This window comes from Micrasema longulum, unplaced genomic scaffold, assembly GCF_059751315.1.
Source record: "Micrasema longulum isolate JH-2025_06_02 unplaced genomic scaffold, ASM5975131v1 h1tg001009l, whole genome shotgun sequence".
NCBI classification, from domain to species: Eukaryota; Metazoa; Arthropoda; class Insecta; order Trichoptera; family Brachycentridae; genus Micrasema; species Micrasema longulum.
Genome location: NW_028278197.1, coordinates 479,294 through 503,866, shown reverse-complemented (window position 1 = coordinate 503,866; position 24,573 = coordinate 479,294). Strand labels below are relative to the sequence as shown.

Here is a 24,573-nt window from a genome sequence, read left to right as displayed (position 1 = left end):
CAGCCAAAATTACTAGAAAACAATCAGAAAATAATCTTAATTACTCGTATTAAGGTACAATATAGGAGGGGAATAATCGGAAAACAAAAAACAAACGGATTAGCATAAAAATGTACTAATCTTCTACTTCAGTTTCAATCCTGTAGATTGGTTGGCAGCAAAGCCCTACATCTCTCCCTCCACTCCGGTCGGTCTTCAGAGATCCGTACCTTACTCACTTTCAAGTACGTATTTACCTTACATACTTGAAAGTGGGTAAGGTTGACCACATCCCAAAACTGTCATAGGTGCAGCACTAAGATTATAAAGCAGTTGATTTTTTCTTCACAAAAAATATGCATTATTTTATATCACAGTTTACGATCACTTCAAGAAGTTGGATACCTAGTTGGTGCTAGTTAGCACTAATAATAATGATAGCTCGCTCGTCAAATAAAGTGATGGGGAGGAAATATTTGTCAAACAATGGCACACACTGTCAATAAATTATAGAACACATTTTTTACATGTTAAGTTTTAATTTAAAAAAAAACTGTGCATCGATTTACTTGATCATAATTTATTCCAAGTAGAACATATTTACTTACTGTATCATGTGAATATCCCTTGGACAGAGCAGCGATGTGCCGATGAGTCATCAATGTTAGTTCTGCTGAAAGTGTCTATCAAGGTTAAGGGACACGGACCTACTACGTTATAGTGGGGACCACCGTTATAGGGGAAAATTGCCGCAAACATTATAGGAAAAAACCTTATACGGGTGTATGTTACAGGGGGTTTACTGTACTTATACATAATTAAATCCTTGATTACTTATGTAAGGATTGATTTGTGTATTTATAGTAAACTTTTCAAACAATTTTTTTTCATTGCAGAAAGAAGCTGTCGAGGTGATTAATAAAACAACATTGAAAAGTGGCCGTCTAAGAAATGTTTACCTCTCTATTGTAGGAGTTTGCGGAATCTTTTGCGCTTCATATCCATTGACAGGTTGTATAAAAATAGTATGATTCGACAATGGCATACTATTATATTTTGTAATAAAACATATTTTACCACAGTGGATTTTAAAGAAATGGGTTGTGGGTTAAGAATTTTTTATTTTATTTATTACCGTAGTTATTTAGAAATCAATACACTTCTTTTTTATATTTTTTTTTATGACAGACAGGCGCCGTGGCATAGTTGATCAGATGGCCAACTGTGAAAGTCAAGGGTTGTATTCCAACCAGTTGCAAGAAACAAACCCATGAAAGAGTTTTTCTCAATTGGTCTGGGTGTTGTGGCATATTTTTCATAACTTCCTTCCATATTCACTCCTTTCCACCTGCTGACAAGCCTCTAAATAGAGGCTTAGCAGGTTATTCCTTTTTTTAAATCTTGTCTTGTTAAAAATAAAATCCGTGTTAACTCGGGACATACAGATAATATGTTAAAAAGTAAAATGATTGATAAGTACGTAAAAAAATTATAATTAGAACTACATAAAATAGCAGGATTTTTTTTTATTGAATTACTTATTTTCAGACTGGAGTTTGTTAGGAGGGCATTTCCCTTACAGAGCGTGGCTGCCTCATTCGTTATCCCAGAATCTGGCCTTTACATATTGCTACAAGACGACATCCATCTTTATTCTGGCATTACTGGTGCTAGAGTCTGATCACCTGTGTGCGGAATTAGTTCTTCATCTTACAGCTCAGACCAACATACTTAGGAGATCTGTCAGGTACAACATATCATGAACTTTTATTTGATTTATTCAGGTTACAAACAGAAAATTATAACTAAATTGAAAAATGATTTTTTCAAATGTGAATATTTTTCACGTTTTTTAAAGAAAGAGTTGTGTTCTTATGATTTACCTAAATATTTCAACGTTTGGGGGCATTTTCAAGAAGTTATAAATGAACCGCTACTAGAAAATCGGAATCAAGTTGGGGAAATTTATAAACGTGTTTATTTATTTATTTATTTCATTTTATTTGGGATTTTTACAGCTATTACATAAACAAAATAATTAGAAAAATCTTAACAATACTAAAGCCAATTACAAAAATCCACTGTAAATATAATGACACATAATATATAAGAAAAGAAGTTTAGTAATTTTATTTGTGTGACGTTTGTATTCATGTGTATGTGAATGTGTGTATGCGTGAATGAATGAGGGAGAGGATACATGTGCGTGTGGGAATGAAAGAGGGAGAGGGTGCGTTTGTATGGGTGCGTAAGTATGAAAATAATATATTTGCTTAAAACTTGTAAATTATATTAAAAATGGTACAATACCTTTTTGTTAAAATTCAAATGACGAAATGATATAAATTGTTTTTTTTTTTTTTTTTTTTAAGTATGTTAAATTTCAAAACCGTATTATGAAGAAAAAAAAAGCATTTTATTTTTTAAATTTAACTGATACACATCGAATGAATAATGTGCGACGAGTCCTATACAATACAGTAGGTAATCACAAAATGCAGTAAATACGAAATAATGACAACAATAAAATAAGGATTGACAATACGCGAACGTTGATTAAAAACGTTGTTTATAATAAGATCCCAGCAGAATGCTCGTACGAGGTTTTTCTGTAATTTGAATTATTTAATACTAAAAACACATACGACTTCCGCTCAGATAAATTTCTCTTTTGTGGCCCTAAGAGTGTTCAATGTTCTAGATGAACATATTAAGTTCTCCAAAACGAAACCCATTTTCAGGAGAAGTGTACAAGTTTGGATTTTGTCTAAGGGAAGAGACCATTGCAGGAGACTGCTGCGAGCATAGATTTATATATAGTACCATTAAGTGTGTTGTCCAGATATTTATTGAAATTCATGTTTATGTAAACATTTTTATTTGTAGTATTCTTTGATAATATGCATGTTTCTACATTTTATTTTGTTGTACCCCAACTCAACACAGGGCTCTTGGCTTCATAGAGTTAAGGATATGTTATTATTTTTTTGTTTTTATGTATCTTTATATGAATAAAAAAATATTAATAAAGATGAAAGAGCATGGTACCCGGTAAAAACATAAACCGATACAACACAAACCTGCCGACTGCAGCACGGTACAAATTCCTCATACAACTTCTATGCACTAAGACACTAAAACTACATCAGCCCAGATGATGGACGCTGTAACCTTAGAGTATATACAGAGGTACACACTCTAAGGCTGTAACGCTGTCTGAAATTCGGCAAGAAGGAATATTAATACACAGCGCAACAACCCAGAAAAAAATCACAAGTAGACATTTAAATATATTTTTTAATACTTTTACACAATCTTAAACGAGTTACGCAGAAATATGAACTAAGGAAATATGTACATATAAATATCTACAATATTTTGAGTTTGTCCAAATTTTTGTAGTCAAGGACTGGATTCCACTCCCCGGGGAGCTGTTAACATTAACATATTACAACAGAGATGAAGAGTAATATGTTAATATATATATATTTTTCTCATGTTAATTTTTATCTCTCTATTTTGAATTAATATTTACTTCATAATATGCAATGCAATTAGCAATGTCTATTTATTATATGCAAGTGTTTTTTATTATATGTTTTTTTCACTTTTCTATTTGTTTTTATGAGCTGCATTTTGTAAAAGGCCATTAAAACCAAAAAATCATTGTATTTGAAACTGCTTATGATTTAGGGCACTAGGAGAACATACAGCAACCACTTTAAATCCCAGGAATTCACAAGACGCTAGGCCATCATTAGTAAATGCACCTAAAATTGCTATCACAAAATGGAAGAAACAAGATATATGGAACAGGAATACTTACCAAAATTTTAGAAACTGCGTCATTCACCATCAACACATACTGAAGTTAGTAATAGTTATTTTAAATATCATCCCCACAAATATAAATGAACATAACTTGTTCTTTATGTATTATAAAACAAATTGATAATATAGCGCTTCAAATAACATCACCATCTTACCCAATGGCATTGGAACAGAGTGTATCTTAGTCATCTATTACATGAAGGTTAGATGATCGGTCTTACGCTCCCGGCGCCAGTCTAGAAGCAGTGGAATATTGCAGGAACCGAACCTAGGAACCTTAAGCACAGTAGGCAAATGCGCCAATCACTAGACTACAAGGCGGACTTATCCCCACTTGATTTCAGCCATTGGTCGAAAATGCAACAAAAGGATTTTTTTGTTCTTTTAAAATAAATGCTTTTAGTTTTTTTTTTTTAATTTTCCATAAATATTTCAAATTAGTTTTTAAATGTAATTTACATATTATAAAAAAAGTTTTCTTTTAAAACTTTGTATTGTTTAACACGTTTTGGGGTTATGCCAGCTATGGCCGTCAAAATCATGTTTTTTATTAAGGAAATCACGGCTATAGCCATCTTTTCACTACCGATGTCTACTGATGGCTATAGCCTACAAAAAACTGAAGTAATTGTATCGTCGGTCGGCGCCCATTACCGCCAATCTACAATTTGGACCAAAATGATATTTTCATGTTTGAGGATTTATAACTCTTATTGGATGGATTTTCCCTAATCATATGACATGCGAGGGACCAATAAAAGGCGAGCTTTCTGAAGAAGAATAGTACCACGGATCAGATTAAATAATGTGTTAGATTCGATTTTAAGAACAGTTTTTTCTGTCTCCTCAAAAAGGTTGATTTAGTAGATCGGCAGCAATGCTGACCGACGCGATATGGTAGATATTGTATCCCTATAAAAAACAGTCAGCAAAAAAAGGGCCCCAAGATGTTAGTCAAATAAGATTTACTTTATATTACTTGACTACGGTCCAATCGGAAGTAAAATATTGAAAAAATTAAGAAAGTTATTATGTGTCCATATAAGTATTTTCTATGAGAAAAGTGACCACAAGTGTTTTAGAAAATGGTCAAAATGATTTCAAATATCACTAGACAGATATCTTTCAAGTCTAATAAATAACATTGTGACTTGATAATGCGATTATCAAAGTAAAATATATACATATGCTTACGCAATAATCTTAACTATGTACCATTTGCTGTAACTGAATAAATAATACACTTTCTTTCAGAATTGGCAATGAAATTGAAAACATCTTTTCAAACTCAATTTTGATCCAGTTTTTCATTAGCATAAGTGGAATATGCTTGTCTGGGCTGCAAATTTCAATTGTGAGCATTTTATTTTATACTTTTTTTTAAAAATGTAAAAATGTAGTAACAAAAATTAAAATATTTAATAACTTTTAGCATGTTTTAAAGCGTAAACTCGATGGTATACTGGTGGCTATGGTTGCATACTTCTTGTGTACGATGACAGAAGTTCTACTCTATTGCGTGATAACTAATGAACTGATTATTGAGGTATTTAGGTTTATTTATTTATTTGTTCTTTATATATATTAATGTCGGCATCGTGGTGAAATGCGTTTGCCTACCATGCAAGAGGTCTCGGGTTTGGTTTCCGACATGGTTGATATGAAATATTTATTTAAAGGGGGGTTTTGCCACAAAAAATATTTCATAGTCCCTGAAGTCCATGGAGCATATGACTGATCATCTTACCTTCACGATACACTGCGATTGGTGTACCAATGCAGTGCCCTATGCACCATTAGGTGCGGAAAGGGAATGATGATGATATATTAATATTACAGTGGAACCTTTTTCCAATTCTTTGAAATAAGGGTCAGTGCTATAGCTCCTGACGTCACTGCGGCCTGTAAAGATGTATTGTGATTTCAGTTCAAGATATTAATATCAGACTTTTTTCTAAAAACTACAACAAAAACCCCCTTGACAGCGAGGCCAAATCCAAGTTATTGGGGCTGATTGAGTCGGCAACGGCCTTCGCTGGCCGCCTAATCCGTTTGGACAACCGTCTGCCCAACATCCTGTATTTTACAAGTAGATTTTGTTTTCTAAATATCCTATATCTGAGTAGTGTTGGTAAAGTAAAGGAATTTCGGCTGTGAAACTTTATGGGAATTTCTCTGCTTTTGCTTAATAAAGAAAAACACTGAAGGATTTGAGACAGAGTGTCTTGAGCATGTAGTTAACGAGATTGTGTCTGACCAATATCATGGGGCTGGAGGTGGATAACGATGAGCTTTCGGAAGAGCATCTACAGGAGCTGACCACTGAGAGCTTATGGAGTTGCATTTTATTCCACAGCAAAAAGCTGTGGAGTTCGTCAGGGCAGGAGGAGTTAACAGCAGAGCTAACACCTGGCGCAATCTAATACTGTAAAATCTACACACTAAAATTGTATCATATTTAGTATACTTACACAATGTCTCTGAATAAAATCTAAAATTCTTTGGTAGACTTGACCTTGGCCTGTAAAGTATGTAAAAAGTTAAGCATATAAACATACATGGTCGTCCATCATATCACGGAAATGTAGAGCGCATTGACACACCTGTAGCGCTAAATGGTTACGTTATAAGAGGAGGAAAAATATAACATAAATACAAATAACATTTCTAGTACTAACTAGTTAGGAATTTGCTGTATTAAGTCAGGACCATTCTTTGTACATTGTGATGAGAGTATTAATTCTTTAGCAATTTCCAGAGTGGGAAATTAAGTCAGGCAGCTTACGAGTGTGCGTGGATGAAATCCAACACTAACATACGGAAAGGACTGCTGATATTTATGGAACGTGCTAAGACACCACTCTTTATCACAGCAGGAGGATTTTTCAAACTTTCTCTCGATACTTTTACGCAGGTAATCAAACATTTATTCTACAAAAATTCCATTAGAATTTATTAGATAAGTAAAACATGGACAATGAAGAAAAAAAGAAAGGCATGCGCACTTTGTGTTTGAGATGTGGTGCTGGAGACAGATGATACGCATTCCGTGGACTGCAAGACGCACAAACGTCTCTATCTGTCAAGAACTAATAAAAGCCAAAAAAACTCCATGCAAAAAAAGGATTTTATACTATTTCAAACATATTACAATAAAGAACGAGGAGAATTTGAGTAACTGATAGTAACAGGAGTGTTGAGGTTAAGCGAGCGAGAAGACAGTCTCCTGCAATATCTTCTTCTTCCTTTCAACAAACCTTGGCGAAGAAGCTTGTTTGCTTTGAAACTGGTCAGTGGAAAAAAAAATAGCCGTTAAAAACCAAGTTGTTTTATTTATTTTATTATAATGAATAGCCAAAAAGTTAGTGCTTCAAATATAAAATTTATAAAGAAACATTATTTAGATATTGTTATATTTCACGGTTTATATGATTTCTTTGAATTATGTTTTACAATTTTTTAAAAATTAATGTTTCATGTTAACCCACTGTACTTTTCTTGTTCTCACATTTATTGTTTTAATTGTCGTAAATATATTTCAAAATTTAAAAAAATTATAATTATGAACGCCGCTGATTAACTAAATGCATACACCAACTAAGGATCATTGTCAAAATTGGACGGATCCAATATACTCATTAACAAAAATTGTCAAATCCTTACATTAATATCAATATTGGACAAATCCATAATTGTTTTTAGAATATTTTCTTTATAATGAGACACTGACACGACCTTTGCACGTTTTATAGCATTTCAGGTATTAATTAATGTATGTGCATTATTTTTTCCTTGAAAATACGTCTACAGCACGAATGAGAGTTTTTCCGTGTTATCTTTTTTTTATGCAGATGGATGTGACTATTTTTGATACTAGGCCACACAACTACAATAATAAATTAGGACAGTAAGTGTAAAACAGTGATAAATAATATAGACGTAAATATTACATTAGACCATGTTAATCATAGAACTAAATATAAGGAATAAAAATAATAAAGAAAAAATTAAACTTAAAATTACCGAGTTGCCCACTCGGTAGCTGCCTGTATATAAACGCCGGATTACCGGCAGAGCCGTATGGATTATGGATTGAAAAATTCACAATTGCACTCTAAATAGCGATATTGATTACCTATCTAGAGTTTATTATATAAATAAAAGACGAGTAATACTTTAATCCACAAATTTGGAAAGATGTCGCGAAAGCGATGAAACTGGTCACTGGATATTCCAAATTTGTGGATTAAAGTATCACTCGTCTTTTATTTATATAATAAATTACAATGAACTTCCATCAAGAATTTTGACTCACAAACTTAAATCTTTTTAAAGTTGTTTAAATAAGGTTTACTGTTTTTTTTTTAAAATAGCATGACCAAATTCAACAAACACTTGAAGATGGATGTATTAAAAGTGGTTATGATAGCTGTGTGTGCATGAGAAGATGTATGAATGTAGAGGAACGAGGGATGTATGCAAAGACAGTGATATGGTATTCTATCCTCTCTGCCTAACCCCAAGGAAAACGGCGTAGTGGTTAGTTTATTATTTTTTTAATTATCAGTAGTAAGATTCAGACAAATGAATCTTTATAATGTATTTGATACTATACTATATTTCTTCAATGCACTTACTAAATTTTAGCAAAATAGTGATGATAAATTGCTCGCTATTTCATTTCAGATCCTGAGCAAGTCATATTCAACACTTGTATTACTAAGGAACTTCATATGTGAGAAGGATTGCTGAAGGATTTTATTCAATTGAGAGCAGTTTAAAATATTTTTTGACACTTTATGTCACAGCTTGATAAGTACAAAAGTGTATCATTTGATACTTGGATTAGTTATGTAGGTATATGTATATATTTCAAACCTGAAATATAAAGCCTTTGTATAACCTTTTCAAGATCTGACATACCTTCACTTAATCCTCTTATTGTCAATGGTACCAATATTCAATACAGAAAATCTGTAAACAATCTAGGAGTACAAATGGATGAACATCTCTGCTGGCGAGCTCGTGCTAATGAATTAAGCCGCAAAATATTTTTCAGTCTACACTCACTTAGAAGGCTGCCAAAATTCTTACCCATTAATACTAAATGCAACCTTGTACAAGCATTACTACTACCCATTCTAGATTACGCTTATGTTTCCATGACTGATTAAAGCTGTGAGCAACTCGATAAACTTGAACGACTTCAGAATACATGCATAAGGTACATTTTTGGTCTTAGGAAATATGACCACATTTCTGATTATCGTAGGCAACTGAAATGGCTAAAAATTAGACAGCAGAGAGACTATCACTCCCTCTCACTACTGTTTAATGTACTTCATAGTCCTAACGCTCCTATATACCTGCGTGAAAAATTTCAACGCTTATCAGTTTATGGTTTACCTCTTCGTTCTAATTCTCAAGGCACTCTCTTAATACCCATCCACAATTCCTCTTTCTTCTCTAACTCATATAGTGTCCATGCGGCTCAACTGTGGAATCATCTCCCATCCACCATCAAAGATGTTACTACATTATCTCTGTTTAAATCACGTCTGAAGAAACATCTCCTTTTTCTTCCTTAATCTCTCCTCCTTTCCTTTTTTCCTCTTTCCTCTTTTTTCCTTTTTTCCATTGAGTAATAGTTTTGATTTAAGGTAATTTATAAACAAATACGTTTATTTCTATTTTTAAATATTTTTAACTTTTTAATCTTTTTTTTTTCTATTGAATATGTTCTGTAACTTGTATTATAAAAATAAAACTTTTATTTTATTGGTTGGTTGGAAGAAATTGCCATTTAGCAATAAGCCCGCCAATGTACAAATAACATTATGTACAAAAAGTTAAATAAAAAAAGAAAGTCAATGTGGCATTTTTTGCACATGCGTCGTTGTTCTACGATCACGATGAAATAAGCAAAATTTATTCAAATTCAGCACATTTAATAATCATATATACACAAAGGATCAGTTGCATAAAAAAATCATTGTTATGTTTTTGTATAATAAGCTTCACAGTGCACAAAATAAATAAATATTTGTGTTCACAAAATTCTGCAGTTATTTTCATAATGTCTTTTTAATCAATCATTATTATTATGGATAACTTATATAGCGCCATTTTCGTAATAAAATACCTCAAGGGCGCTACTACTCCTACTACTCTTATCAGTATTTAAAAACAGTAATATGAAGCAAATTATTATTTCTGTGCACTAAACTGTACAAAACTCAAGTAATTAAAATATACCATCTTAAAATAATCATAATTCATAATCATAAATTAATGACTTGAATTATGGCACACTTTTTATTACTAGTATAAATTACATTTAATGTATCTTTTATTACCTTTGGCATCTAATTTATCACTATATATATATATATATTGTGTACATTCATAATTTTTTATACAGTGAATAAATAATAATAAAAGTATCAGACTACAACCATAAAAAAATTCAAAATACAATATTATTACATATGTACATGACATAAATATAATTGTACTCACATGAGTTTGCAAACTCATTCTGGGACAGTTACGATTAATTGGAAAAATACATCAAATATAGATAGGTATACAATTTGTGTAATGGACAAATTTCGGAAACATTAAAGGACAAATAAATACTCTAGAGTAAGTCAAGGGTTATGGAGGAACAGTTTCAGGAAATTATTTTTCAGTGGGACATTATTATTATTTATAGACTGGATAGAAGTCTATTTAAACTAAATAGGCGGAAGGTTATATCGAGTTGAAGCAACGTAAAGGAGAGGCCTCAATCCGAATTTAGAAGAAAAGCTGAGATAGTGTACATGATAATAATTATTATTATTATGGATAACTTATATAGTGCCATTTTCGTAACATAATACCTCAAAGGCGCTTTACAAAGTGATTATATAAAGATATAAATTTAATTTTAACTTTTTAATTTAGGAAATATAATGTACTTTGTCACCACACGCTAAGAATTTATTCAAATGATTTAGAGAACAAGTGGGTTCTAAGTTTCTTCTGAAACATCACATCACTCTCACAGTTTCGGACCTCTGCTGGGAGAGCAAATTTAGTGCGCTGTTTGTGTAGAGGTATAATAACTTTTCCTTTCGACGTAGATGTAGCTGATCTAAGCGTAAGACGTCTGTCAGCTAGTTCATCTGGAATACAGAGTTCCCTTAAATATTCTGGAGCAGAGTTGTGCAGTGACTTATACATAAGCCAACAGAGTTTGTATTCCACCCTCTGTGGTAAACGTAGCCAGTGTAACAATGGTTACATACATCACTGTTAAATTTAAGTGTTAGATTCGAGTTCAATTTATTTTGTAATATTTGTAGTAGTGTGGGGTAGAACACTAAATGGGATAATATTTGTAGTAGAGTATATTTCTTTTAAAAGTTTATCTGCCAGAAAATGAAATACATTTCTTACCACTCTATTTTGTAAAACCTGAATCTACGCAATAATCTTTTTTGTTGCAAATCCCCAGATGCAGGTAAGAAAGAATACACGAGAATGAAACATGGTAAAATATACGGTCCGAAGTAGAGTTGTCGTAAGTATGTCTTGAAGACTATACAGAATTCCAGCAATCGGCGCAATCTTAGATTTAACATTACCAAGCTGGTCATTGTCTTCGAAATCTATGGTTAGGTTATTATAAAATGTGTTTTTGTCAATCAGAAAATGAGAGATATTTGGTTAGTTTCTCATACATCCATCTCACTCTGACGCAATCAAAATCGCATTTCACTCTCGTTCCCATAACATACAATAAACGAACTTACGAAAAAAAGGAGTGACATAATAAGGGCTCTGTCTAAGTCTCTACAACATTATATGGACGATGGAACGTGTGTTAATAATCCGTTCCGCCTTGCGTAGGTCTCGGTACAGTGGGGCACGGGTGAGAGCGGAGTTTGTGGTAAAACAATGTCACGTGATCCGAAGGAAGAGATTTGTATCCGTACAGTTTACCACATTCTTCATGCTGAAATATATGTGCATTTTATAAATTAGGTTATTATACAGTGTGTCATTCATGTTTTTTTTTTAATGTTCGGATTGCATTTTTAATTGTTTTTCTAATGCCCAAATTTTCATATTCTGTACTTTAAATAATACAACTAATTCATTGCTAGTAAAAATTAATTCATTATATTATTTAAAAAATATATATTATTATCATCGGGGCAATATTATGTATTGAAAATAGTATTAAAAAAAAAACAAAAGCTTACCTTGAAATCCATGACTTTTGTGTGACTCTTAAGGCGCCTGTAAAGGTTACTAATATTCGATGCGCGGTACCGACAAGCTTCACATATATGCGGTCTTTCTCCAGTACGGGTTCTAGCATGTATTGTTAGTGAAGATCTATAGCAAGAAAGACAATGTCGGGTGTTAGGAAAATATACTGAAAATCAATAAAAATTTTAAAACTGAGCAATCTCTGGAATCATTTGAAAATATGTAGTTTTAGACAAATAATCACAAATAACACTACTTTTAACAATCCGTAGGTGTAATCAGAAAATTTACTCAAAATACATTCCTAAATAGTAAATTAATATTGTATAACTGCTTATTAAATTAACAAGTAGGTAGTAATGTTATTGATTATTTTTGCATAAAAATGTCTGCCTTAAAACAGGTTGTACCTAGTTAGGCAGACTAGACATGATCCAGAGAAATCTATTACCTAAGTTTTTATGTAATAGATAAAGTTATTGTTTTTTTTTGTTAATAAACTATGATTATTATTATTATTATTATCAATCTTATTTTTTTTATATACTCACTGCAAATATATTTTATTGCTTGACAGCTAAATAAATTTAACACTTTTTTTAACTCCAGCTGGTATATTTTTAAAGATTGATATTAAAAATAGTACTCTTGACTTCTAACAAGATTCATAGTTTTGCATTCTTGCAGCAGTTAGTCGGCATTGTAATTTAATTGAAGTTTTTATTTTTGAACAATTTTACCAACTAGATATAATGATAATATTATCTAATGATGTTTAGAATTTTTCATGTTTTGGATTGCTTTATTCAACTCAAAAGTAGATATGAATCCTACCTTTTCTTAGACCTATAATCATTTTTCAGTCATCCCTACTTCCATCACTTTCCCCTCTAACTCTTTCCTGTCTTTTATTTATTGTTCTCCCTACAACCCCCTAACTGCATCTGTTTTCCACACTACCTCTACTTATAGTAATGGAATTTATTTTTCAAAAAGGCCATTAACAAAAATTTTAATTAAAATTTTATTATGTTAGTTATTATTAAGCTAGCTGGACCAAAGGGGGGAGGGGGATTCGAATCCCCCATAGACCGATTTTAATTAGATGACTCAAGTATTATTAAAGCTATTTGTCCTATATTTTTTGTAATCATGAAAATAACAGAAAGAAGCATTTTCCTGTTTTTGTTTTGAAATTGTTTAATATTAAAACAAAAAAAGACATAAATAATACAAGGGTCGATTTCACTTTATGTACATTAGCATTCGGCAAACTAACAAAAATGAATAAAATACACGAATAAGTAAAATATGTGTATGTAAAAACATGAATAAATTATTGCACGATCATAAACACTTGCAACTTTTTATTATCGTGACGCCATATACAAGTAGGCGCTGGGATCGTTTGGTCCCCCCGTTCCGATCGTGTGTAATTTTGGATGCCTAGTGAGGAAAAGGTTAATAAACAACTGGGGTAATTTATTTGATTCGTTGTTTTTCTTATTATATTATGCATAAAATACCAACCTATGTGTTCTCGATTCTTGAAAATCTTGATTCATTTTGAAGCATTGTTCTAAGTGTTTCTCGTTCTCTGTTTTAAATGGCTTATTGCAGCTAGAACAGTTGTGTATTTTTTATATTCATTATTTCCATCATTATGCTGTGATGATAACATGTGTATATCTAAAGACAACTTATCCTTGAACTGAGTATTGAATAGAAAACATCCGAAAAGAGGATTCTGCACAAATGAAATTATTTTCGCATTTTCCAACCATGGAATCATCTATCAAAATCTATCAAATCATCATATCTATCAAAATTTGTATTTTTATCACATTTTTCAATTGTCTTTTCTTATATTTTATTTCACGTGTTAAAACATTTTTTTAATAACAGATTATCTTTTGTTTTATATTTCAATTTAGAAGTATTTGAAATAATTTCAGTTAGTTTTTGGTGACGGTTTTCGCATTAAGTTCTTAATTTGAATGCGTAAAATAACAATTGAACACAACTGTCACAAATATTTTTAGGTAATTTATCGTTTCGTTTCACGTCGATTCCTGAGCATCGTATTATTTTATTGGAAAGATCGAGTATTCTCCCTTTTTTCTACTTTTGTAATTTATTTTATTTCCGTAGCTGAAGATGGATTGTAAGCACTTATTTTTCAAGAAAACTCTGCATACTAGATCGAAAAAATCTGGATTATTTTTTCCATCATGAGAAAACATGACAAATGACTGATAAACAAACTACATACTGTATTTTGTATAACAATAACAAACAATTCATAAAACATAAATAAGAATTTTGTTGTTAAACCACCTGCGAAGTTAACCACAAACACAATAATACAAACTGTGCCAAATGTCACCGTAAAATGTCAACGGATGCCGGTGTCTTCTTCTTCTATTTCGTTTTTTTGGCTTTTTCACCTCCCGACTGGCGTGTTCTAGACAGTGTCGAATATTAATAGGTAGGGGAGACCGAGGAATGAAATAATGCGGGATGAAAGTAACAAACGAGTTTAAAAAAACTTTTCTTGTATAAACATTCCTGCTAATATTATGTATCTGTTCTACTCCTCTCTCACTTCTGTAATGTACGATGCTCTGTTCTGGACGGATGTGATTAAATCGTAAAGGTGCCGGTAAAATACAACAAATGTAATTTTTTTATATTGTTTTCAATTCTGTCGCCTGGCTGAAAACATTTATAGTTGTTCTGTTTTAGAAGGGTTTAATGTTAGTCTGTTTTCAGCTATCCAGTTTAATACAATAATTGTTACAAGTTCATAGCTGATCGAAAATGTTAATACTCAATTTAAGAGAATTAACTATATTCTACTCATTTGAAAATTTTGTTAAAAAGTAATAAATACGAGGGTAGGCCAAAAACTATTTCACCCATGCTCGTAGAACGCCAATGAAATGACCTTCAGAAGCAAGCGTGCTAGGTGGCATGTGGAAGTAATATTCCTCCAATATAAGCATGCATAGGTTTGGAGACGTTGTGTTCATCCAGTGTATATTGAGAAGCAGAAGTACGGAGACGTGTTCTAGTGCTATGTCAACGCGAGTTAAACAGCAGACGTATCGAATTTTTAACTGATGAAATCAGGACCCTACTGAGATTCATCGCCATTTAAAGGCTGTTTATAGCGATGATGCTGTTGATAGGTCTATTGTATATCGATGGGTAATGAAATTTTGTAGTTGCAAGCCTGGGAAACCCATAATTGTTGATGAAACACGCAGCGGACATCCGATTACTGCCACAGATGGTAAACATCGCAAGTCGTCAATGATTTGGTTAAAAATGACGAGAACATAAAGCATCAATTGGAATGCTGTGAGCAACTTTAACTTTGTGATTTATCATTTTATTTATTTTATTATTTTATTTTATTCTTTAGAATACGACTTTGTTTTGAATATTGTGATGGGAGACGAGTAATGCATCCATCATTACGACCTGGAAGAGAAAAGACAAAGCGCTGAATATTGACATCCGTCTTCTCCTTAGACAAAAAAGTTCAAACACAATCGCAAAAAAACTTCTTTTGACTGTGTCTTGGATTGCTCACTGAGTTTATGTGACCAATTATCTGGAACAAGAGGCAAAGGTAAATTCCTCTTAGTACATACAGACTCTAAAACACCGATCTCGAGTTTGTCGTATTAGAGGCAGCCTGGTGCCAATACCACATGCCACACCTGCGCGTAACTGAAGAGCTCTGCGAAACCTGGAGTTTGAACTGATTCCACACACCCGTTGCTCCCCCGATCTCGGGCTTTGTGATTTTTATTTTTTTTCTCTACTCAAGAGACCTGAAGGCAGCTATGAGGTCCTGGATTTGAGAAAAGTTAGAAAAATTTTACAGGAACGGAATGAAAAAACTTGTTACTTGTTGGGAGAAATGTGTTAGGCTTAACGGTGACTATGTTGAAAAATAAATATATGATTTTGAAGCTTAAAAAACATACTTTTTGCATGATCTTGCTATTTGTTTTTGTTCATGTTCTACAAGCATGTGTGCATTACTTTTCAGGCTACCCTTGTATTATCTCGCTAGAGAGAATTGATAATTAAATAGTGAACAACTGCATGGGCAGATATGTAGTAAGAGGGTCAACACATTACGCAAGAAAATTTCAATGACCTTTAAACTTTTTGACATACTATTTTGCATTATCATCTCTTAGCTTAACGACGACAAAATACAAAGAAAACAATGCAGCCTAGTCGGCATATGAAAGCTAATACTTAAAGATACTGGAAGAAATTATTTAAAAAAATTACTTTTGCATTATTTGTGTAAAACACTTCTGATTTAGAAGAATAATATAATAGATATTTAGTACACTATACACTTTACATACATATTTACAACTGAATACCATTCTTTACTCAATGTTTTTGTAGAATTTTAAATACATACATGTTTTTTGGGTGGGGACAGGAGAGTTAGAATATAAGTAGGGAGTGGGATGTTACTATGGGAGTAACTTAGGATAACAATAATTTATGGGGCATTCAACAAAACATGGTTGAGATCTTCCTCCTCAAGCTGACATTCGCACATAGCAGGATCCCGGACATGAATTCTGAACAGGTGAGAACCATAACAGTAAAAAATAAACATTAGTACCTGCCAAAGTGAAGTGTGACATTTATTTTTATCTGTCCGTGGTTTCTGAAAATATAATTTATGTCGAACTTGTAAAGGTATATTTTTCGTCAAAAATTTTAATTGGGTCCTATAAAAAAACTAAGTGAATTTTATTTTACGTAAAAAAAGTTTTATTCCAATTCAATGATAAATCACAATCATTCCAGAATTATGTAATCAAAAGTAAAGTTCAGATACATTGGTACAAAATAAAGTTCAAATAAATACTTTAGTTTCACAAGAATTCTGTTAGAATTTTGCACCAGCGATCTATAGACAAATTGCAATCTAAATTAGCTTTAACCTTCGTAGAACTTGGGCAGTTCGTTTCCGAGCACAACTTTTCTTTCAATACCATCTTTGGTGATGACTCCGAGTCGCACAACTCCACCGGATGAGCCATCGCGGGCCATGGCAAGGCTGAGACAGTTGGTGACGAAGTCCACGGCCTCCGCGGATGTCATGTCCTTCTTAAAATGAGCGTCCACGTAGCCGTAGATATAGCTGGAGCCTGACCCTCCGATGGACACGGGGGCACGCACACACATGCCACCGATTGGAATGGAGTAAACTTGACCTAGAAAAGTAATACATTTGAAAATTTGATAGACATGTGGAATTTCTTCAAGGAAAAAAAAAAGGTGGAGATCCTTTTTGAAACGTAAAAATCTTGTTATTGTTTTGACTCAAAAATAATAATTTATTAATTTAGAGGGTAAAGGTTTTGTTATTATTAAAGTAGGTAAAGGCTAAATACAATATGGGATTGAAATAAAAATTATGGAACAACCAAAATCAATTAAAGACGACATATTATTTAAGGTGATTCTATACGAAAATATGAAACTCATTATCCATAGATGCCGCTTTTATAATTTTTTATTAAAAAGTGACATTTTTACGTTAATTTTAAAAATTTGGTTTATGGAAACTTTACACTATTGATTGTAACAAATAATATAATTTAGGTCCTTTTCACAAAATGGTGTACAAAACAAAAAATAACTTTTCTTATTATTTGTCTAGTGTACTTATCTTTTTTAAAAGATATATTAAAGTCATCCATAAGAATGAATAACTGAATCAATAACTCACACAACTTTTCTATCTCAAAAAAAAGTTTGTATCAGAAGGACAATACACCACACCACACCAATCAACGTGTCAATGTGTTTAAAGGTAATTTTTAACAATAAATATTCAGGATAACTACCACTGGTTTCAGATTGTTTTAGAAGTGAATAATTGATGTATTCTCGCAAATATAAACCTTCACCACCACCTCTTCAATTAGTTTGATAATTGTGAATAAGTCGATATCCATGTAAAGGAAGCAAGGTTGACAGTAGAGATGGTTATAGCCATGTTTCGCTGACCGTAAGAGTAATAAGCCATGTACTTTGAACATTTATACGACATACATTAAAGTCTCTGGGATAGCATGGAAAAAGATTTGATCAAAAGAATAGTACAAGTTAAGACCACCAACCTCCATTTTGATTGTCCCACCCGGCCACCAGCATCCCGGCCATCAGGGAGTCCCTGTAGTTGTAACAGAGGTTACGGAATAGTGCAGCCCCGGTGGCCACAAGAGGTTTGTCTCCGATCTCCAGTTCCATCTGGTGAAGACCTGTTAATAGAAGAAAGAAACAATTAGCAAATATTAACAATGGAATATTTTGAGAACATCCAAACTTTATGGGGTTTTTATTAAAATAGATATCGCAAAAGTGTCCATACATACGATGATAATGATTACCATGACTGGCCCTTGCACGAAATGTATAAATTAAATTCCAACACCAATTTACAGGGTCCTAACTGAAAGCTCTATCGTCCCCAATTCCACCTCAATCCCAAGAAAAACTTTATTTCCAGCAGAGTGGTTTCAGACTGAAATAAATTGCCAAGCCTGATTGTCCATTCCATTTCGGTCAACCAGTTCAAAAACCATTTGGATGCTTTTTCGAACAAAGAAGCTGGAGCAAAGGCTGCCTGCCTATAACAAATAATGATAATCGCTTTTTTACCACAGATATACTAAGATGCCTAATTTCTGAAGTGAATTATAAGCACAAAACACCCAGGCGTGAGGAAAATCACAACCGCCAACATCTTACGATGACTGACAAAAAGTATAACCTGTCTCTGTTGGTATCTTGTAAGATTAGTTTTATTGATTATAGTGTAGTAAACAAAACACACCCCGGTAATGCAATTTAAGCCTACCAGGCCCCTTTATGTTACAATGGGAAGATTTTTACCAAGGAAAATTAGAATTTTTTATCAAAAAATTCAATATTGGTATGGCATTTTGTCAGTAGATTCAGTACCATGTAACTGAATAAAGCAATTAAACATTTAATACAACTAATGAAATTTTGTGATAGAAAGTCGAGAATACTGATAAACATCAGTAAAAATCTTAACAAGTTGACTGCCGAACACGTGTTTGTGTGCAGGGGGCTGATCATTTGCTGATTTTTATTTCTATTCCTCAATATTCAATGCCGTTTATTTATTGGCACTGCACTTGAACATTGCTAAATCTGTTACAAAGTTGAGATTTTTGTTTTACTTAAAAAAAAAAAAATTGTGGTGAGGATGGCTCTTCAAGACCTAAGAGAATAAACTCTCTCTCTCTTTGATGGCGCTACAGTCCATATCGAGCTTTAGCCTCCTGCAACTTTCGCCTCCAACTCTGTCGGTCCTCAGCCGCCGTCTTCTTATTTACCACCTGGAGAAACTGCGCTGCATCCATTCTCACTTCATCCTCCCATCTCATCCTGGGTCTTCCTACTAATCTCTTTCCTCCCAGGTGTCTGCTCATTATTGTTTTAGGGACACGTGAGTCAGGCATTCGCTGTACATGTCCGGCCCATCGTAATCTAAGCATCTTCATATGTGCCGAGATGCTCGGGGCCTGGTATATATTGTACAGTTCTTCGTTATGCCGAATGCGCCACTGATTATTCTCTCTCACTGGTCCGCAGATTCTTCAGAGTACTTTTCGTTCAAAAGTGTCCAGTATTTCAGCCATCTTTACTATCAGTGTTAATGCCTCACACCCATATGAAGAGAATAAACATGACTACAAATTATTTCCTTCCGATCGAAAATTTGGCAATTATATACGTCTTGTTAAATATGTTGTATGCCACGCAGTCCACACCTTGAGACAGACACAGAGCGGGAAAGCAGCACTCACTCTCCCTCTCCCGCTGTGTGATTGGTCGGCCCAATTATACCCACTATTGGCTGGGCGGTGTATATAATAAATTGTATAAATAGGGTGTATAGCCAAATAATAAGACAGTCAGTCTCCACTGCTCGTGTTTGAACTAACTCTGCGATCTTCCCTTTGCCGATACTGACTACGATTAAGACCTTCGCCTGCTCTCTGAATTAGATTACTGGACTATACACCCTACGGACCTAGACCACTGCGCTTTCTTCTGGTTTTGAGCAGTGCTTTTAAGGACTAAAGTCAATTCGGCTTAGGCGAGCGTGCGCTAAGTTTGCTGGTTTCTGCTGACATACAACGAGCGGAAGAGTCATCCTGGCAGTGGAGCCACTACTCACCGGTAGCGCATCAGCTACACATATGATTGATAATTTGCAAGTATGTGTTTTTATAAACTATTCTTCTGGGAAGTGTTGAAGGGACAAGGTCGCGTGTACTTCAACTGACAAGATAGAGCAGCCAAGTCACTGAATTATCAGAATCATCACTGATAAATGCCTATAGAAGAGCACAAGACTGTTCCAGATGGAGGTAGATTGTCCGCAGATGAGCCATGCCTGGAGTCAGGTGTGATCACTATCCTATGAGGCACGGATTGAAGAGTTTTGATTTCGGGTATAATTTTTTTGTTTATTTAAAATGTCAATGAGAATTCCATTCAAATATCCTGGTACTCATAGGAGATTATAACTATATTCTAAAGATAATCATTTATTTTTTTAAAAACATTAAAGAAAGGAAGATTTTGTTTTTTTTAATCTATGTTTATGCTATTCTTGGAGGATATATGGGCAAGTGTTCAAATATCGAGGTGTTACCTCATGAAATAGATTTTATTGACAAACGCCTAAAATATATTAAATAGATTATGCTTACCAAGCTGATATGAAACAATGTCGGCTACAGCTTGTGTGTCGGCTGCAGAACCCGACCTACAGCAGTAGATATAATCCGTGACACGCGTAAGTTTGTCGGTTACTCTGTTGGCAATGTAGGAACCTGTCGTGGTACGGGAATCGGCCCCAATAACCACTCCATCTTTGAACTCAACAGCCATAATAGATGTTCCAGTACTATGTTCAGCCATCCAATCCAAATTACCAATCTGCATTGATTCAACGCCCATATGAACTCCCATAGTTGTCGCCGCCATCTTAAAGTCAAATAAATAAAAAACAAATGAATATCAGCTTGATGGACAAAAAATTCAATACTAATAAATTTTAAAATTCAAGAGACAAATGTAATTTATATTGTGCATTTTTAGTGCGGATCGATTTCGGACACACGTAGAAAAGTTCTTGCAGTATCAATCAAATAATTCATTTAAAAAGGAAAATTTAAACTTATCTTCATACTAAGTAAATCTTTAAATCAAGTTTTTTTTTTAACGTTTTCAGATAGCATTGAATTTTAAAGGCGAGATAAGTACATGGTGTATCGTAAATTTGAATAACATTTTATTAATTAGAAGAAAAATACATGAAAAAATTATGACTTGTATATATTAAGTTAACGACAAATAATAATGCCAAAGGTAATATTTTTGAAGAGTTGTAAACAACAATGAACAAACTATATTGCTCAAACTTATGCAAAATACAATATTCCAAGAAAATCCAAAGTTCTTACCTTTAATTTGTGTAAGTCTTCTAAAGATATAAAAGTAATCAGAGTACAATTTGCAGGTTAGAAACTTTTTGTAAAGTCACCGGAGTCGTTTGTTCCTGTCATTTTGTAGATGTCGGTATAATAACGATCTGTTTTTCGTATTAGAGGAAACTGTTTTATCGACAAAAGTTTTTAAAAATAAATTGAATCTTTTTGACATCATTACGATAGGAAATACATTTATTTCACAATTTTCATATGATGTGTAATGTTTAAAATTTTGAGTTTCAATACTTTTTAATTATCGAATTTTGTTAGTATAATATCAACTTGTAAATAAACAATCCAACAATATCCAATAGAAATCCGTCAAACTGTCTGTACTTGTCAACAGATGCCACTAATATCACATTAAATTGTTGTGTATAATATTATTACATGGTTTGGAAGTATTTTTTCGCTAAAATTTAAAGTTAGCTTTTCAATCTACTTTTCAACAGATGGCACTAATTACACATTAACGTAAATTTTTTTTTTGATGCGATTCTATAAAAAAAACGGAAGATTGTTGTATAAGTTAAATAAATTTAGTTCTAGCGAAGCCAGCTTTGAAATGCTTTTCACGAAATTGTGCTCCCCGAAATTAAGACATTCAATACAAGAAAACCACTGTTTTGAATGATACAAAAATATATTTTAAACATGAAGGATTGTTGCATAGGTAATGTTTCAATTTTTTTTACTTGCTCAAGACATTGAATTCGCTGTTTGCATTATATTTTTTGTTATGGACTCAGTACCTAACCTCACTTCTCATTTTAAATATCATAACTTCTGACTTTCATTCATTAGTAACTAACTCGCTTTTCAGGACAAATCTTACATTTTAGAAACTGTTGATCATTTCCAAGAAATAAGAATAAAATAAAACAATGAAAATTAATAACTGATCAACTGATGAGTAATTGAAATCTTCCGTTACCTACCGTCGAGAATGAGAACAATAAATAACAATCTTAATAATAAAATAAATGTCTATGAACTTAATAAGTTTTATAAATATTTGTATACCACGTAGACTAACAGACATAATTTTTTGTTTCACTGTCATCACAGCACCTACTAATTATTCATGAAATTCCTTTAGTTATCTACATGCAGCTTGCGAATCAACTATTCTGTGTCTATAGTCCTTAAAATATAGCTTTATTAGAATTACTGCTGTCAAACTCATTTCATTAGTGATGGGAAATTACTGATCACTGATCAAATCAATTTATCAGTTATTTCATACAATCATGAAACTCTGTTTCCAAAAATTGATATAAAAAACGCAAAAACAAGCCTATCATAGTGTGTTTAACACAATTATTCACCAAAAAATGAGACATTTATACTTTTTCATGAACAACATCAAATGAATTATTTTTTTATTCGATCAATTTACATTGATCAATTTGTCCTATCTCTAACGTTTTTGCAAAATGATGTAACTTTGTAAGAACGTCGTTAATAATTAGATTTATTTTAGTTTTTTTTTAGTTTTAAAGCTGATTTTATATATTGAAGTTGATTTATGTTTCAAGCATTGTAAAAAAAAAAAATTAACACGCCTGATACAAATGATTTTTCGTGTGTCAATATAAATAACTCCTTTGATGTTACTACAAAGTTATGTCGTAACTTTTTCTAACAACTGTCATTCTAATCATGTTACATTTAAAGGACTATCGGTACTATATTAGTTTTATATCACCCATCGATGGGAGAAGTGCTCTCCCGAAACTGTAGTGGGGTTCTTGTAAAATAATAAAAATTGTGTAACACTAATAACAAAGTTTTATTTTCATAATAATTAAGAAGAAAAAAATTTATACCTCGCCACTGGATGATCAAGTCCTGTGTCCTAAGCCCGTATCACAGTAGGAAGTTAATGTTCATCTTCAATTTTATCTACAAAGTAAAATTAAGTTTTCTGTATGAAAAATGGAATATGCATTTTTTTTCTAAACATACTTATTCAATTATAAGTTACCGACGAAGATACTTATTTTCGTACAACTTTACACATTTTCGCACATAAATATAGATTTTACTTAGTAATTGGCCCCTGGGGCTCAACTGTCTATAAAATAAAATAAATTTTAATATATTAAAATGTGTATATTTGAATGAAATTTGAAGTGTCTTCATCGGCAACATGCAGGTATATGTAATTGAACATCAAAACATATTTTATATGAAAAGCTGCTTAATTTTTCAAACCGAAAATTCGATTTTATTGTATTGAGAGTTGAAGATAAATCGGTTACCTTCCCACTGTAATAAGGGCCCTGGGCACTGATAACAATAAAAAGTTAACAGAGTTATCTTCAACTGTCGATAAAATAAACTCGAAGTTTCTTTACGAAAATGTGTAGGTACCTACTAATATGTACAATATTTGAGTTTGTCCAAATGTTCGTAGACAAAAGACTAGATTTCACCCCCTCGGGAGTCAGTAAGATTAACAAATTACAACAGGGATGGAGAATACCTTAGATAAGGGAATATGGAAGTCTAGGCATTTACAGGGCTTATGACCTGTCATTGGCATATGGATGTTCACACATGGGAAAAATGGTGAATGTTGCACAGTGTGTAAAGTGGCCACTTAAACCAGCCAATGACAGGTCATAAGCCCTGTAAATGCTTAGACTTTCTTATTCCCTTATTTAAGGTATTCTTCATCCCTGTTGTAATTTGTTAATCAACTAATATTTGATTTTGTCCAAATGTTCGTAGACAAAAGACTGGATTTCATCTATTAATATTTATTTTTAAAGTATCTTTGCTAGTGTGAGAAAGTTTAGTGGTTTTTTTAAATAGACTATTAGACTAAGCCAACAAAAAAAAATATTCATGTATCGTACTATCAGCGCTGTAATTTTTAAAAAAAGTTTTGTATTTCTGAAATTACTCC

At 32.7% G+C, this 24,573-nt stretch overlaps 1 protein-coding gene and 2 long non-coding RNA genes across 5 annotated transcripts; 1 reads left to right on the top strand and 2 right to left on the bottom strand.

Moving 5' to 3' along the window:
- Positions 1-9,737: 9,737 nt before the first annotated feature.
- On the bottom strand, positions 9,738-14,984 carry LOC148277594 (uncharacterized). 3 transcript variants are annotated; one of them, XR_015823423.1, is made up of 4 exons: positions 13,603-14,984; positions 12,063-12,198; positions 11,610-11,812; positions 9,738-10,979 (listed from the first exon to the last, which is right to left on the bottom strand). It is a non-coding gene; the product is annotated as an uncharacterized LOC148277594 (long non-coding RNA). The 3 variants fall into 3 exon arrangements; XR_015823424.1 differs by having other exon boundaries at positions 9,738-11,812; positions 12,063-12,238; XR_015823422.1 differs by having other exon boundaries at positions 9,738-11,812.
- Positions 14,985-16,864: 1,880 nt separating this feature from the next.
- Positions 16,865-21,719, bottom strand: Prosbeta1 (proteasome beta1 subunit). The gene is made up of 4 exons (XM_088232679.1): positions 21,633-21,719; positions 20,877-21,153; positions 18,246-18,386; positions 16,865-17,333 (listed from the first exon to the last, which is right to left on the bottom strand). The coding sequence occupies exons 2-4, from the start codon at positions 21,151-21,153 to the stop codon at positions 17,056-17,058; spliced, it is 696 nt and encodes a 231-aa protein (XP_088088805.1). The 5' UTR covers positions 21,633-21,719; the 3' UTR covers positions 16,865-17,055.
- A 477-nt stretch (positions 21,720-22,196) lies between these two features.
- On the top strand, positions 22,197-23,448 carry LOC148277592 (uncharacterized). The gene is made up of 2 exons (XR_015823420.1): positions 22,197-22,332; positions 22,483-23,448. It is a non-coding gene; the product is annotated as an uncharacterized LOC148277592 (long non-coding RNA).
- Positions 23,449-24,573: the final 1,125 nt, after the last annotated feature.